At 56.9% G+C, this 11,836-nt stretch overlaps 1 protein-coding gene across 5 annotated transcripts in view; it reads right to left on the bottom strand.

Annotated features, from left to right (window-relative positions):
* Nucleotides 1–372: 372 nt before the first annotated feature.
* The window catches only part of STARD8 (StAR related lipid transfer domain containing 8), a 70,120-nt gene continuing 58,656 nt past the window's right edge, over nucleotides 373–11,836 (bottom strand). For 3 of the 5 annotated variants that reach the window (XM_019753600.3, XM_019753599.3, XM_019753601.3), the window contains 12 exons: nucleotides 10,888–10,969; nucleotides 9,823–9,886; nucleotides 7,230–8,605; nucleotides 6,400–6,573; nucleotides 5,378–5,537; nucleotides 4,724–4,922; nucleotides 4,104–4,314; nucleotides 3,672–3,786; nucleotides 3,186–3,410; nucleotides 2,165–2,382; nucleotides 1,887–2,063; nucleotides 373–1,771 (listed from right to left, as the gene is read on the bottom strand). In XM_019753600.3, coding sequence (XP_019609159.3) covers nucleotides 1,654–1,771; nucleotides 1,887–2,063; nucleotides 2,165–2,382; nucleotides 3,186–3,410; nucleotides 3,672–3,786; nucleotides 4,104–4,314; nucleotides 4,724–4,922; nucleotides 5,378–5,537; nucleotides 6,400–6,573; nucleotides 7,230–8,605; nucleotides 9,823–9,886; nucleotides 10,888–10,969 — 3,119 coding nt within the window. In that variant the 3' untranslated portion in view covers nucleotides 373–1,653. The remainder of the gene's footprint in view (nucleotides 1,772–1,886; nucleotides 2,064–2,164; nucleotides 2,383–3,185; nucleotides 3,411–3,671; nucleotides 3,787–4,103; nucleotides 4,315–4,723; nucleotides 4,923–5,377; nucleotides 5,538–6,399; nucleotides 6,574–7,229; nucleotides 8,606–9,822; nucleotides 9,887–10,887; nucleotides 10,970–11,836) is intronic. The other 2 variants (XM_074323222.2, XM_019753602.3) reach the window with 2 other exon arrangements.

Raw genomic sequence — 11,836 nt, 5'->3', positions numbered from 1 at the left:
CACTCTTTGTCCTTCAGCTTGGGCTATGTGTATTGTAGCAGGGCAAGAAAGGGCAGTGTAGCCAGGGGCAGCTCCCCTACGGCTGTGTTCAGGATGCCTGAGGTCATGCTTGTGGGCCGCTCAGACGGGGGACCCTGGCCAAGTCAGGCGATGGGGTCTGCAGCTTCTGCCCAAGCCCTGGCTTCTTGGAATCCCACCCTCCCCACCACCAGATCACCTCCCAAAGAGCTGAGGCCTTGCCCCGTTCCTCCTGTGACTTCTGAGTCCTGGGCCAGTAATGCTCACAACCTCTGGACCCCAACACCGAGCCTATGTCGTAACCCACACCCAGTCCTTAGCCCATTACCTCAGCAAAGACAGCCACACAGCATCTCTAGCAATGAGCGCTTTATTGTTCTGCCGATGGGGTCACGTGGCTTCTGCTCACCACCTCCCCCGTCTCATGTTAAGTGCCCTGCCCGCCACCCCACTCCCACCCACAGATTACACTACACTCATGATAGGACATATCTGTGTGTATATAGATGTGTGTATGTATATCTATCTATATATACACAAATACATATACATATTTGGACTGTACAGTATTTATAGGTACAAATAAAATAGGCTTAAAAATTACAATGTTGACTAGGACCCATCCCACGGTCCAGTTTATTTGGCCAACAGAAAGAAGTATGAATTAGCATTTGAATGGAATTGAACTTCCATAGGAACCAAGATGGCCGATGCATGGGCTAGACCAGGTTTGGATCCACACCCAGCTGACCGGCCGGCTGGCCGTCTGAGCCGGGCTCTCAGCTTGAGGAAGGGGTTGTGGTGCTGGCCTGCTACAGCAGGGACGGAAAGTAGAAGGGACACGGACACAGACATGTGTCTCCTCATCATCATCTGCTTCTGCTTGGCCTGTGTGGTGGGAGCAAGCCTGTTTACTCTCCACACGTGGCCAAAGGCTGCAAAGGACCCCAGGGAGTGGCAGATCAAGTGTGCGGCCAAAGCCAGGGGAGACTGGTTCATTGGTCTCTTGAGACCTGAGAAAGAAAGGTCCCCGCCTCCTCTCATGTCCCAAGTTATCCCAACTCATCATGTCACTTACTAGGGGCTCATCAGTGCCCAGTCTTTAAATCAGCCTTATAAAAAGCAGCATCATATTTACACAAATAAAACAGCTCATGGTGGTTGGGACTGCCCTGGGCTCTGCCCCTGTGTCTATCCACTCCAGTCCAATTTCTCCGGAAAAGCCAGTGTAGGGCCAATGTTGGGCCCAAAGGCAGGACCAGAACCTCCTGTCCAACCTCAGAGGGACCCTAGCAGCAAACAGGATGGCTCGGAGTCTGAGAAGGGCACTGAGCTGGGAGCACACACCGCTCTCTCTCCTTCCCCCACAGTTTGGGGGGCCTGGAGGGTAGCAGTGATCTTGCTCCTAAAATGGGAGTGGGGGAGGGGGTGGAGTGGAGACGGGACACCGAAATTCTCTTTTCCTCCCGTGCATGTGTAGAGGAGGTTCAGGCGGTAAGAGGGACAGGCAGCAGGGGTGCACGGGCCTGGCTCTGCCCCTGGCAGCAGCATCCAGGGGCTGCTCTGCTCTCATTCTCCCTTACTCCTCTGGTGCCAAAGGGGCTGGGTGGTGACACCCTGGAACGAGACTGAAGTTCACAACTTTGTCTCAGGACCAGCTGCCCACAGGGTGGGGAAAGAGTCCCGGATCTTTGCCACTTCCATGGCACACAGGTGCCCGAAGACTTTGTTGTACCAGTCAGGAGAACGGCCCCTGGGGAGGAGAAGAAGGCTGGCATGAGCTGTGGCTTCTTCCCAGGAGCCCTTCCCAGGGAAAGGAAGAAAGGACTTGCCCCCACGGAGGGTGCCAGGGTGCAGGGGCCTGGTACCTGAGGTCAGCACGGCAGATGTGGGTGAGCCGGGAGCGGCCCAGGCCGCAAGGCTCCATGAGGTACTGGGAAGTGAGCATCAGGGCCCGGACCCCCGACTCTGGAACGGGCTGCTCAGGGTCCAGGGACTGGGACACAAGCAGGCAACCCCCGCGGGGCAGGTCAGAGCGCCACATCCTGTGCGGAGGGGACACACACCACATTCAGGTTTCTGATGCTGCCTCCCACCCCCTCCCCAGTCCCCTAGGCACAGAAGGGTGACAGCTGGAGCCCCTCACCGAAGCACCACGAAGTCACGGCACGGATGGGGTGCCATGCTGTCGGTGACATAGTGGTACAGCTCCACACCCGGCATCAGGGCCTCTAGCACCTGGGCCCGCAGCAGGTCCTCGTCCCAGAGGGCCCTCTCCCGCAGAATACGGTGTAGCACCACAGCTGGAGGGGCTGCCACCTCCGTGGACGCCTTCCACACACGCAGGGGGTGCCCATCTGGTGCCTGCAAACCATGGCAGTGGGGACAGGAGGCAGCGTCAGGGCTGGAGAACGCCCACTCACCCTCCAGCCCCTGAGGAAGGAAGGCTAACCCTGTGTCCCCTGGACTCTCTCTCCTTGCAGATATCTGCTTCTGCGCCTGCTCAAGAGCACAAGCAGATGACAGACACATATTGTCTGGGGCCTCCTATGTTCTACCAGGAAATAGGCACAGTGCTTGGAATTTCTGGAAGTGAACAGGAAGAGAAGATGCTGATGGTCCTTTTGTATGTCCCAGGCGCTGTGCTGGCTTCTCACCCCGACCCTATAAGGGAGGTTTCGCTGTGGCCGGTTTATACATGGCAAACCTCAGGGGGTACAGTCTTACTCGTAATAAGAATCCAAGGAAGGACACGGCTAGTGCCAAGACAAGGACAGAAAGAAGTCACCTCTAGCCGGCAGCATGACAGCAGGCTCTGAATGGAGGACGGGCCTGGGGAATGTAGTGCTTGGGGCAGGTCAGTCAGGTAGCGGGACAGCAGGGGCGGAAACACAGCATGACCATGTTGCAGGGAGCGACGGGATGTGAGGCTCTAAAAGCAGTGACATGTCTGGAGTGGGGCTCTGAGAAGGTAATTGTGGCAGATGATGCCCAAGAGAGATCCTTGGTCTCATTTGGCTCTTGCTCTGCTGGCTGACATTCTCCAAGTATCAGGCTGACACAAAGCAACAGTGGATGGGCAGCTCCTTCCTTTGGGATCCCTGACCCCCTGCCTGTACTATGCCCTCTCCCAGACCCGTGGCAAGCACGGGCAGTGCAGCAGTCACCTTCCTGCATGCCAGCTCCGTGTGCTGGGGCCCCGGCACAGTCATCCAGCCCTTGAAGCGCTCAGCAGCATCGCGCAGCAGCTCCTGCACGCTCTCCTCCATGTAGAGACTCAGGCTCACTCCAGCAGCTTGGGCCTGCCGCAGCTCAGCCAGGGCTGGGCCAGGAGGGCTGAGCTCGGCGGCGCTGTAGGAGCCACACAGTTGCACGACCATATCCTGGGGCACCTGGCACGGCACACATACACACCTGGCTGGGGCAGACCCTCAGTCCCAGAGCCCATGGGGTGTGGCAAGTTCACGTTAAGCAGGTAGACATGCCTGGCTACTGAGGTGGGGTACAGGAGAAAACTGGCCGGGAACAGTTGGAAGTAGGAAGTTGAGATGTATGTGTCAAGTTGGGTCCTATTCCTGACTTGGGGTACAAAGGTCAGGCCTGAGGGTTCCCTAAGGTCTGCAAAGTAGGCACCATGGCCTGGAGTTACTCACCTGGAAAAGTTTCTTGCAGTCACTGATCATATGTGATAAGCCCTGGGTAGCAGCCATGTTGTCACTCAGGTCCCTAGGGCCTGGCCGGCCAACCAGGCTGCGTTTGCTCTTGATCCTGGAGGGAGGGGCCAAGAGGAGAGGATGGCACAAGGGCATGAGACAAGATGGCTGATAGGCTCCCCAGAAGTCAGCTTGCCAGTCCTGAACACAAAACAACCTGCTGTCCTTCAAAAGGCTGGGCTTCACAGCATCCAACCATTCCCTTGGCCCCTGAGGACTCAGGCTGACCCCTTGTGGTGATACCTGATAACTGCAGGGCCAGCCATCAAGGGCCAAAAGTCCAAGGGGGGTGGTTGTTTGGGGGTCGAGGGGTGGGAGGCCAAACCATCCCTGCCTGACCCAGCCACACGCTACCCTGTTACCCTGTTTCACCTGGGTGAGGGGCTATCCTTCTTGGAGACGTTGAGGTGGAAGATGGAGGGCGCCAGGCACACTGCCAGGTTGCCGGCTGTCATCTGGTTTTCCTCGGCAGAGGCAATGTCACTTAGGAAATAGAGGAGGGTCTGCAGCACCTCTCGGTTCTCATCGGGGAGCAGCAATGTGGCAGCTTGCGCTGCTGCCAACCACTGATCCTTGGGGAGGACTGTGGGGAAGGAATGGCAGAAGGGCTTCCTTATTCCCCTAGAGCCTCCGGCAGGCAGCAAGCCTCCTGCTTGCAGGAACACAGAAGAAACGGGTCCCAAAGGAAGCCAGGGAGACAGAAGGGCAAAGGTGGGCTGAGGGAGGTCTCTGAGTGCTAGATCAAGCTCTGCTCACATGCGCAGTGGAACCTTAGGTAAGGGCCTGGCTTTCCTCGGAGCCTCAGTACATCCTTCCATAGAGTGGATTTGGGGGACTCAAACATGGTTTCTCCCAACTCTACATAGTAACTCTACCAATGAACACTTGGGTGTGGCTCCATTTGCCTGCACCGTGTTTAGCATCCACAAACCCTAGGACCTGGGGCGGCTGAGAACGGGGCAGGTTGTGAGGAGCAGGTAAAGGCAACTCACGCTGGTAGATCTGCAGGAAAGTGGTGGTGAGCTTGCTAGTGAAGATTGGCTCAGGCAGGTCTCGGAAGTACTGCTTCAGCAGGTCAGCCACATCGTAGGCCGACTGGCCCTCATAGCAGACATTGTCAGGGGAGGTCTCATTCATTTGGCGCAGGTTCTGGATCCTAGACTTCACCCCAGACTTGCGAAAGATGCCCACCTGGCCAGGTCAGGGAGGGACGGAGACATGGAGGGAGGAGACCGTGAGGCCAGGCCTGCGCTGGGAGTCATGAGTGTAGGCCACCCCAGGGACTTCCCAGCCTGCCAGGCTTCTTGCTGGGCAGGATTGGAGAGAAATGGCAAAAACCAAAGGAAAGGGATTTTACAGCCTCAGGCAAAGGAGGAAGATGGCTTTAGTGGAAATGAGTAGCAAAAGGGGGATCTAAGCTAAGACAGGCTTCTGGAAAATGGGGACTATAGCGCCTGGGCCAGAAAGCAGCAGAAGGGGGCTTCGAGCCCATCCTTGCCGGGCCTTCCTGAGGCTAGGGAAGATCTCTGGTGGGCCAGCCTGACCCAAGGGGAAGGAGCAGAGCAGAGCGGCTCCCCACCCCAGTTTCTCAGCGTTGGAGTTCCTCCCCAGGGCCATCTCTCCGCAGGCACCCCGGGAGGGCTCACCTGGTCCAGGCATTGGCTACGTAAGTAACGCATGGCTTGCTGAATGCTCTGGGGCAGTGGTTGGCCTGTGCGCTGCACGTGGATGAGGGGCGGCACCCCAAACACGTGCTGGCCCCGGTAGTCTGGGGTCTTGTTCCTTTTCATGAACTTTGGCACTGACCTGTTTAGAGGAGTGATAAGGAATCAGGAAGGGGTGTGGGATAGGCCAAAACACAGCTGGGAGACTCTGTCGGCACTCTTGGGGGGCTCAGGCAGGGGTGAGCAAGGGTACGAAACACACCATATCCTCAAAGCCAACATTCACTAAACACCTGCTCTGGGTAGGGAGTCACTGGAACACAGGGAACTCTCCGTCTGGTTAAGGACATAATTGTGTCAAGAGGCAGTGACAATACATGTGACCAGGAGTGGGCCAAGAACTTAGGGGAAGACCCATGAGGGAGGGGAGCTCTTCCCAGGATCTCAGGAAAGGCTTCAGACAGGAGGGGAAAATTCAGCAGGCTCTTGAAGGATAAGTAGGTATTGTCCCAGCAGAGAAATGGGGAAAGGCCTTCCAGGCCAAAAGAACAGCATGGACAAAGGCAAAGAAGCAGGAAAAAGAGCATGGCACATTCAGGGAAGGGCGACTGGTCCACTGGCCTGTACATGAAAGGATCATGATGCAAGAAAACCGGGCCTCGTACTTTGGCAATGGGAGCCACGGAAGGGAAGGGTGCTTATCAGGAGAGTGAGCACCAAAGCTGCATTTTAGGACAGGCTTGCTGGTGCAGCATGGAGGTGAGGGTGGAAAAGGACCTTGGGTCCGCCAGCACCAGCGCCACTCCTCATCACATGCAGCATACATACTCCCATGCATGCCATGTACAGCCCCTGCAGACATACGCAAGCCACCCAGAGCCACGCTGGCCTCTCAGGCCACACCCCTCCAGCCTCCTGTGGGCTCCGCCCATCTGTGTCCGCGTCTGGGGCTGACGCTCCCCGGTTCCTGGAGCCGGCACAGGGAGGGGCGCAAGCACACTCACCAGCCCCAGCCCTGTTTGTGGGGCACAGTGTACTTCTCCATGAAGGCTGTGAGCCGCAGCAGGGAGCCCTTGTGCAGCAGGTGGATCTGGCTGGCAAACTGCCGGTTGATCTCCAGGGACTCGGAGTTGAGGCTGGGCCGGTGGGAGTTCTGGAAACTGTGCCAACGGAGCTTCCTGAGGAGCGGGGAGTGGTGGAGAAGGCCAGAGGAGCAGGTTTGGGTCAACCTTAGAAAGGGTCCTGTTCTCCTGGTCCCGCTTTACTCCCAAAAGAAAGAAAATGCAGGGAGATGGGCTCACTGTCCCCATTATTGCTGGGCTCAAGGGGGAGAAAACAGCCTCTCAGCTTCCAGGGCTTTCCAGTGGCCCAGACGCTGTCAGGGAGGCAGGTGGCACAGACTTCAGGCCCATCTAGTGCCAGCGAGTAGGAGCAGCCCCTACCCTTCCAGGACTGCAGTGGAAGGGCTGCTCTGAGAAACCCAGAATGGCAAAGCTGGGCTCAGAGACAATTTCCTCTAATGCCCTCAATTGACACATGGGGAAAGTAAGGCCCAAAGAGGAGCTGGGATTTCCTCAAGGCCACAGCAGAGGCAGGTCCAGAACCTAACATTCTGGATTGTTGAGTCCTGCACTCGTGCTATTTCCCTCCTGTGACGGGCTGCCTACAGTCAACCACCCAGTCCTCCAAGAACCTGCTCCTGGGCCTCTTAACGAAGAAACTGGCTTGGGGTGGGGGCCAAAGATGGAGGGAGGGCGGAGAGGGGAAGAAAGGGGGGAGGAGAAATGACAGAGACAACAGAGCCCCTGCCCCCACCCCTACCCTGAACTCCCACCTGCAGGGTCTGGTAAGTGAGGCCCCAACGCCTGAATCTCGTCGTTCACGGGGTGCTGATGCCTGCAGTCCAGCCAGGGACCCTGCGGCCTCAGCCTCGTTCATGGAGTTCCCGCTACTGTCCAGTTCGCTGGAGGAGGCCACGGTGTCAGAAATGGACTGTCCTTCTTCCACAGACAGGCTGGACGCAGAGGTGGGTTCCCCGCCTGAAGTCGCCTCTTGCTCATTACCCTGGGCCAGGCCCGGGGCCGTGACCTCAGCGTGTCCCTGGGGCTCAGCTTTGGCTGGGCTCACTGCCTGGACATGAGCCTGGTCCGGGGCTGAGGACTCTCTGTGGGCTGGAGCCTCAGACTGACTTTCGACCTCAATTGTGGCTATTTCTACTGATGAAGCAGCTTCCTCCTCTTCTTCCTCCTCTTCTTCCTCTTCCTTATCTCCAGGCCCCAGGTCTGGGTACATGGCCTGAGACCAAAGCTCTACCCTTTGCTGCAGGCCCCAGACGTGCTGCAGGATGTCGTCTAGGTGAGCATAGCTGCCCCCAGCCTCCTCCTCCTCTTCGGCCTCGGCCTGAGCCAGTACAGGCTCAGCTGAGTACAGCTCGGGCATGTTGTCATAGGTGCTGGCATGGCTGCCTGTGGAGCCACAGGAGCCCCGGCGCCCTTCGCAGCCCCAGCGCCTACCTGGTTGCCAATCGGCCAGACGGTGTCCATCCTGAGGACACAGGCTCTCAATGGACAGGGAGCGAGGGAATGTGCCTGGTTTGTGGTCCCTGGGCACATGCACCAGACAGTCACCCCTGTGTGCCCGTGGAGGATGCCGGAATGTGGCCACAGGCCAGGCTTCCCAGGCCCGCCGAGTCTCAGTGCCACCACCACTGGCTGAGGTGTCTGCCCGGTTCTTGGCCCTGTAGAATCCAGCTGAGAAGAAGGAACGGCGGCTGCGGAAAGACGAGGCTTTGGTGGCCTTCTCCGAACTGGTTGGGCTATGCTCCGGCTCAGCTTGCCGGCTGCCACCCTTTTCCTTCCGCCTCAGAGACTCAAGGTGCTTGAGGAAACTACGGGAACGGTGCTTCTTGGCTTTGTCCTGGGGACCCTCTGGGCCCTGGGTGGGTCTGAGGAGGGACCGGTCACATGGGCTGAGGGTATGGCTTAGCAAGGGCAGGTCCGCTGGCTCGGGTGGTAGGCTCACTGTGATGGCTGGCAGGGAGATGGCACTAAGCTCAGTGAGGACGCTCTCACAACTGGAGGTCACTGGCAGTCCAGGGCTCGGCGGAGCCAGCAGGTCAGAGGAGCCCATGCGAGACCAGTGCTGACTTTCTCGCTGCAAGGCCCAGGGGTTGCTGATGGTACACTGCTCCTCCTCGTCAGAGTCGTCATTCTGGGAAGGATGCCACACAGATGGGTCAGAGAAGTCCACCCACAGCCCTCGCTTGTGCTCCACTCTCTGCCTCCAATCTCTTGTGGGGCTTGGAGGCAAAGAACCCTGCTTTCTGGTTGAGCACATGTCCTAGAGGAGGGAGCTGGCTCTGGGAGTGTCGGAGGAAGAAGCCCAGATGGATGGTAACGGTCATCTGATTCATCTAATCCCTCCCCATTTACAGATAGGGAAACCCTGACCCACAAGTGAGAAGCTACTTGCCCAAGGTCATACAATGTCAGACAGGAAGTGAGTGGCAGAGCCAGGCTAGAGTCCAGGCGTCTGGACCTCCTGTCCTCAGCAGCCTCCCAAGTCTAGACTATAGTCTTAGATCAGCATCACAGCATGCCAGAGCTGGCAGCAGGAGATTTTAGATTTTGTCATTTTCTAATTTGCAAGGTGGGAAAACTGAGGTCCAGAGAGGGCAAGAGGCTTGCCCAAGGTCACTGAGCAGTCAGTGGCAGAGCTGTGACCAGGTCCCCGGGGTTTTCTGCTTCTCAGGCCAGGTTTCTGGCAACTTGGCTGATGCACCGAGCTGCAGGCCTCTGGGGGAGAAAGCCCCAGAGGAAACCCACAAAGCCTGACCCCGGGGAGGGATGGGGTAATCAGGTTCACATTCCAGGGCTACATGAAGACCGACAGTCCTTGTGGCTTCCGCAATCCCAGATTGGGAGAGTCAGAAAGAACTTTGGAGGCTATTAATACCCCCCCCGCCCCCGCCACACCATTCATTGTAGAAACGAGGATAATGAGGCTCAGAGGGAAAGGACTTTATGTGGTTGGGGTTGAGGACCCTAACTTCTAAAACCATGCAGGCCATGATTTTTCTATCACATTATTCTGTCTTTACCCCCTACTCAAGGAATTTTTGCCATCACAGAGCAGGGAGGACAGGCAGATGGATTTCCCTGAGGAGGGGCCATCTCTAGGTCAAGTTGTTAGCAAACCCAGGAGGGAGAGGTGGGCTGAGGCGGGCGCGTGAGGCCACGGGCCAGGGTACTTATCACACTTCAGCAACTAGATCAGGCCAAAACCCAGAGGCATCATACAGCCCCCTACACCCCACTCCCAGTCTGGAACAAGGCACTGCTCTGGATGCCCCAGACTCCCAGGACACTGGAGCTACTTTCCAAGTGGTTTGTGCATGTCTTGGGTTCCCCACTGTTGCCATGCCTCACCTGTTTGCATTGAAAATGAACCTCCAGTTTCATCGAGGCACAATTGTTCAAGGTCATCAGCCTCCTGCAAGAAAATGAGGCAGTGTTCACCCAAGCATGCTAACCCCCAAAGCCTGCAGGGCATAGCCTACCAAGACACTCCAAAGGTGTCATCCACTACTTCACACGCGCAGCCATCGAAACTTCTCCCAAGCCCCAGTGTTCAGGAAGGTTTCAGTGCCAGACATGATATTGGGGAGATTGTGGCCGCTGGACTCTGAGAGCTTTTACATGTGGAAAGCAACCACTCCAGAGATGGGACAGGAAGCAAACCACCACACAGCAGGACAGAATGCACAGCAGGCACACAGAGGCTGGGACAAGGCAGTTCCATGACCAGAGGGGGGTATAGTCAGAGAAGGCTTCCTGGAAGACAGAAATGGGATGCTGAGGGAGACAGATACAGGGACTCATGTGCCAGGCTTCCAGAGGAGCCTGGGACAAGGTAGACGGGGAAACAGCCAATAAACACACCAGTGTGAGTATGAGACCAGGGACTGAGGCAGATAAGGTCAGTCAAAACCAGACTGCGAAGGGCCTCAGCTGTCACACTAAAAACACTTTGCATTTTTCCCTTCAGGCACTAACACAGTTTAAGGGGAGGCGTGCCGCCTGGAAACTGACTCTAGTGGCCGTTGGGAGGCTGGCCCAGGACGAGGAGGAGGATGCAGAGATGGAAGGCAGGAAGGCTAGTTAGGAGGCAGTAATGGATCCAAGAAGTCATGATTTGGCCGCAAACAAGGGCCAAGCTGGTGTAAGTAGAGAGGGAACAGATCAGAGGATGGTCTGGGGGATCTAACTGAAGGGAGAAAAGAACCAAGGCCAGATCCTAGCTTTCCAGCTCGAGTGCCTGGGTGGCTGAGGGTGTCACAGACCCAGAAGACAGTGAGTGGAGTGACTGCCGTAGATGAGCTTTGTTAACAGGCGGGGCCTCTCCTCTGTTAGGGCGAACGGGATTGCTTGTTTTCCACAAGGAAGCCCCAAGCCAGGCCCCGACCTCCCAGACCTGGCCCTCAGCCCCCCTACCTGCAAAGGGCCCCCAAAGAGTCCTCGTCCAGAAAACCGTGGTCCTTCTTCACAGAGCCAAGATCCAGGGGAAACGAACCTTCTGTGTGGCAGAGAAGGCAAGATGAGTTGAGGGCGGTAGGTCAGAATCTCTGCCAGCGGCCCTTGGGCTGGAAGGGGGAAGCTGGGGAAGCAGGGAGGCAGGCCAGGAGAAACAGAGCAGAGGAAGCCTGGAGGAAAGAAGGGCCCAGGGAGCTCAAGTAGGCCGTCAGGGGAAAGGTGGATGAGAGGCCCCATAAGTCACTGAAGCAGATCCATGGGCAACTGCAGACCTGAGGCCCTCGGTGGCTGCATAGAGCCAACATGCCCCCCTCCCAGTCCCTTTTGAAATCTGGGCTGCTCAGACAGGGAACCTCGTCTCTGGTGCAAGGTGAGCTGGGGGAGCAGAGAAAGAGTGAGGACAGAAGAAACACTTCCCACTGCTACCCAGAGCAGGGGGGCCCAGTCCCTGGGATTTCAGGAGGGGAGGGGAGAGAGTAAGGAGCAGGGGAGGAGAAGAGAGCAGCCAGGAATTCTCACACCTCTCTGCCTTATTGGTAAAAAGAGCCGATTTATTCATTTGCTAATGTTCATTGAGCACCTCCTTTGTGCCAGACATGGGACACAACAGTGAATGAAACAGAAATGGTCCCAGCCTTCTGGACTTTTCACTCTCCTGGGGATAACAGACAATAAACAATATGTGACACAAACAAGAGAATGCAGGAATAAATGCTACAAAAGACATCAGCCAAGGTGATGGGGTAAAGAGAGGCTGGGCGGGGGCTCCTCATAGGGAGGCGGTCAGCAGAGGCCTTTGGGGGCAGTGACCTCTGGGCTGACTCCTGAAGAATGAAAAGGGGCCCACGGTGCAAAGAACCTGGAAAGAGTTCGTGGCAGCAGTCACATGAAGCTTCTGAAGATGGAAAGG

This window comes from Rhinolophus sinicus, chromosome 18 (genome assembly GCF_057876585.1).
Source record: "Rhinolophus sinicus isolate RSI-liver-muscle chromosome 18, RSI-T2T, whole genome shotgun sequence".
Classification (NCBI taxonomy): Eukaryota; Metazoa; Chordata; class Mammalia; order Chiroptera; family Rhinolophidae; genus Rhinolophus; species Rhinolophus sinicus.
The sequence above is the reverse complement of the archived record's forward strand: the minus strand, read 5'-3'. Positions and strand labels throughout refer to the sequence as shown.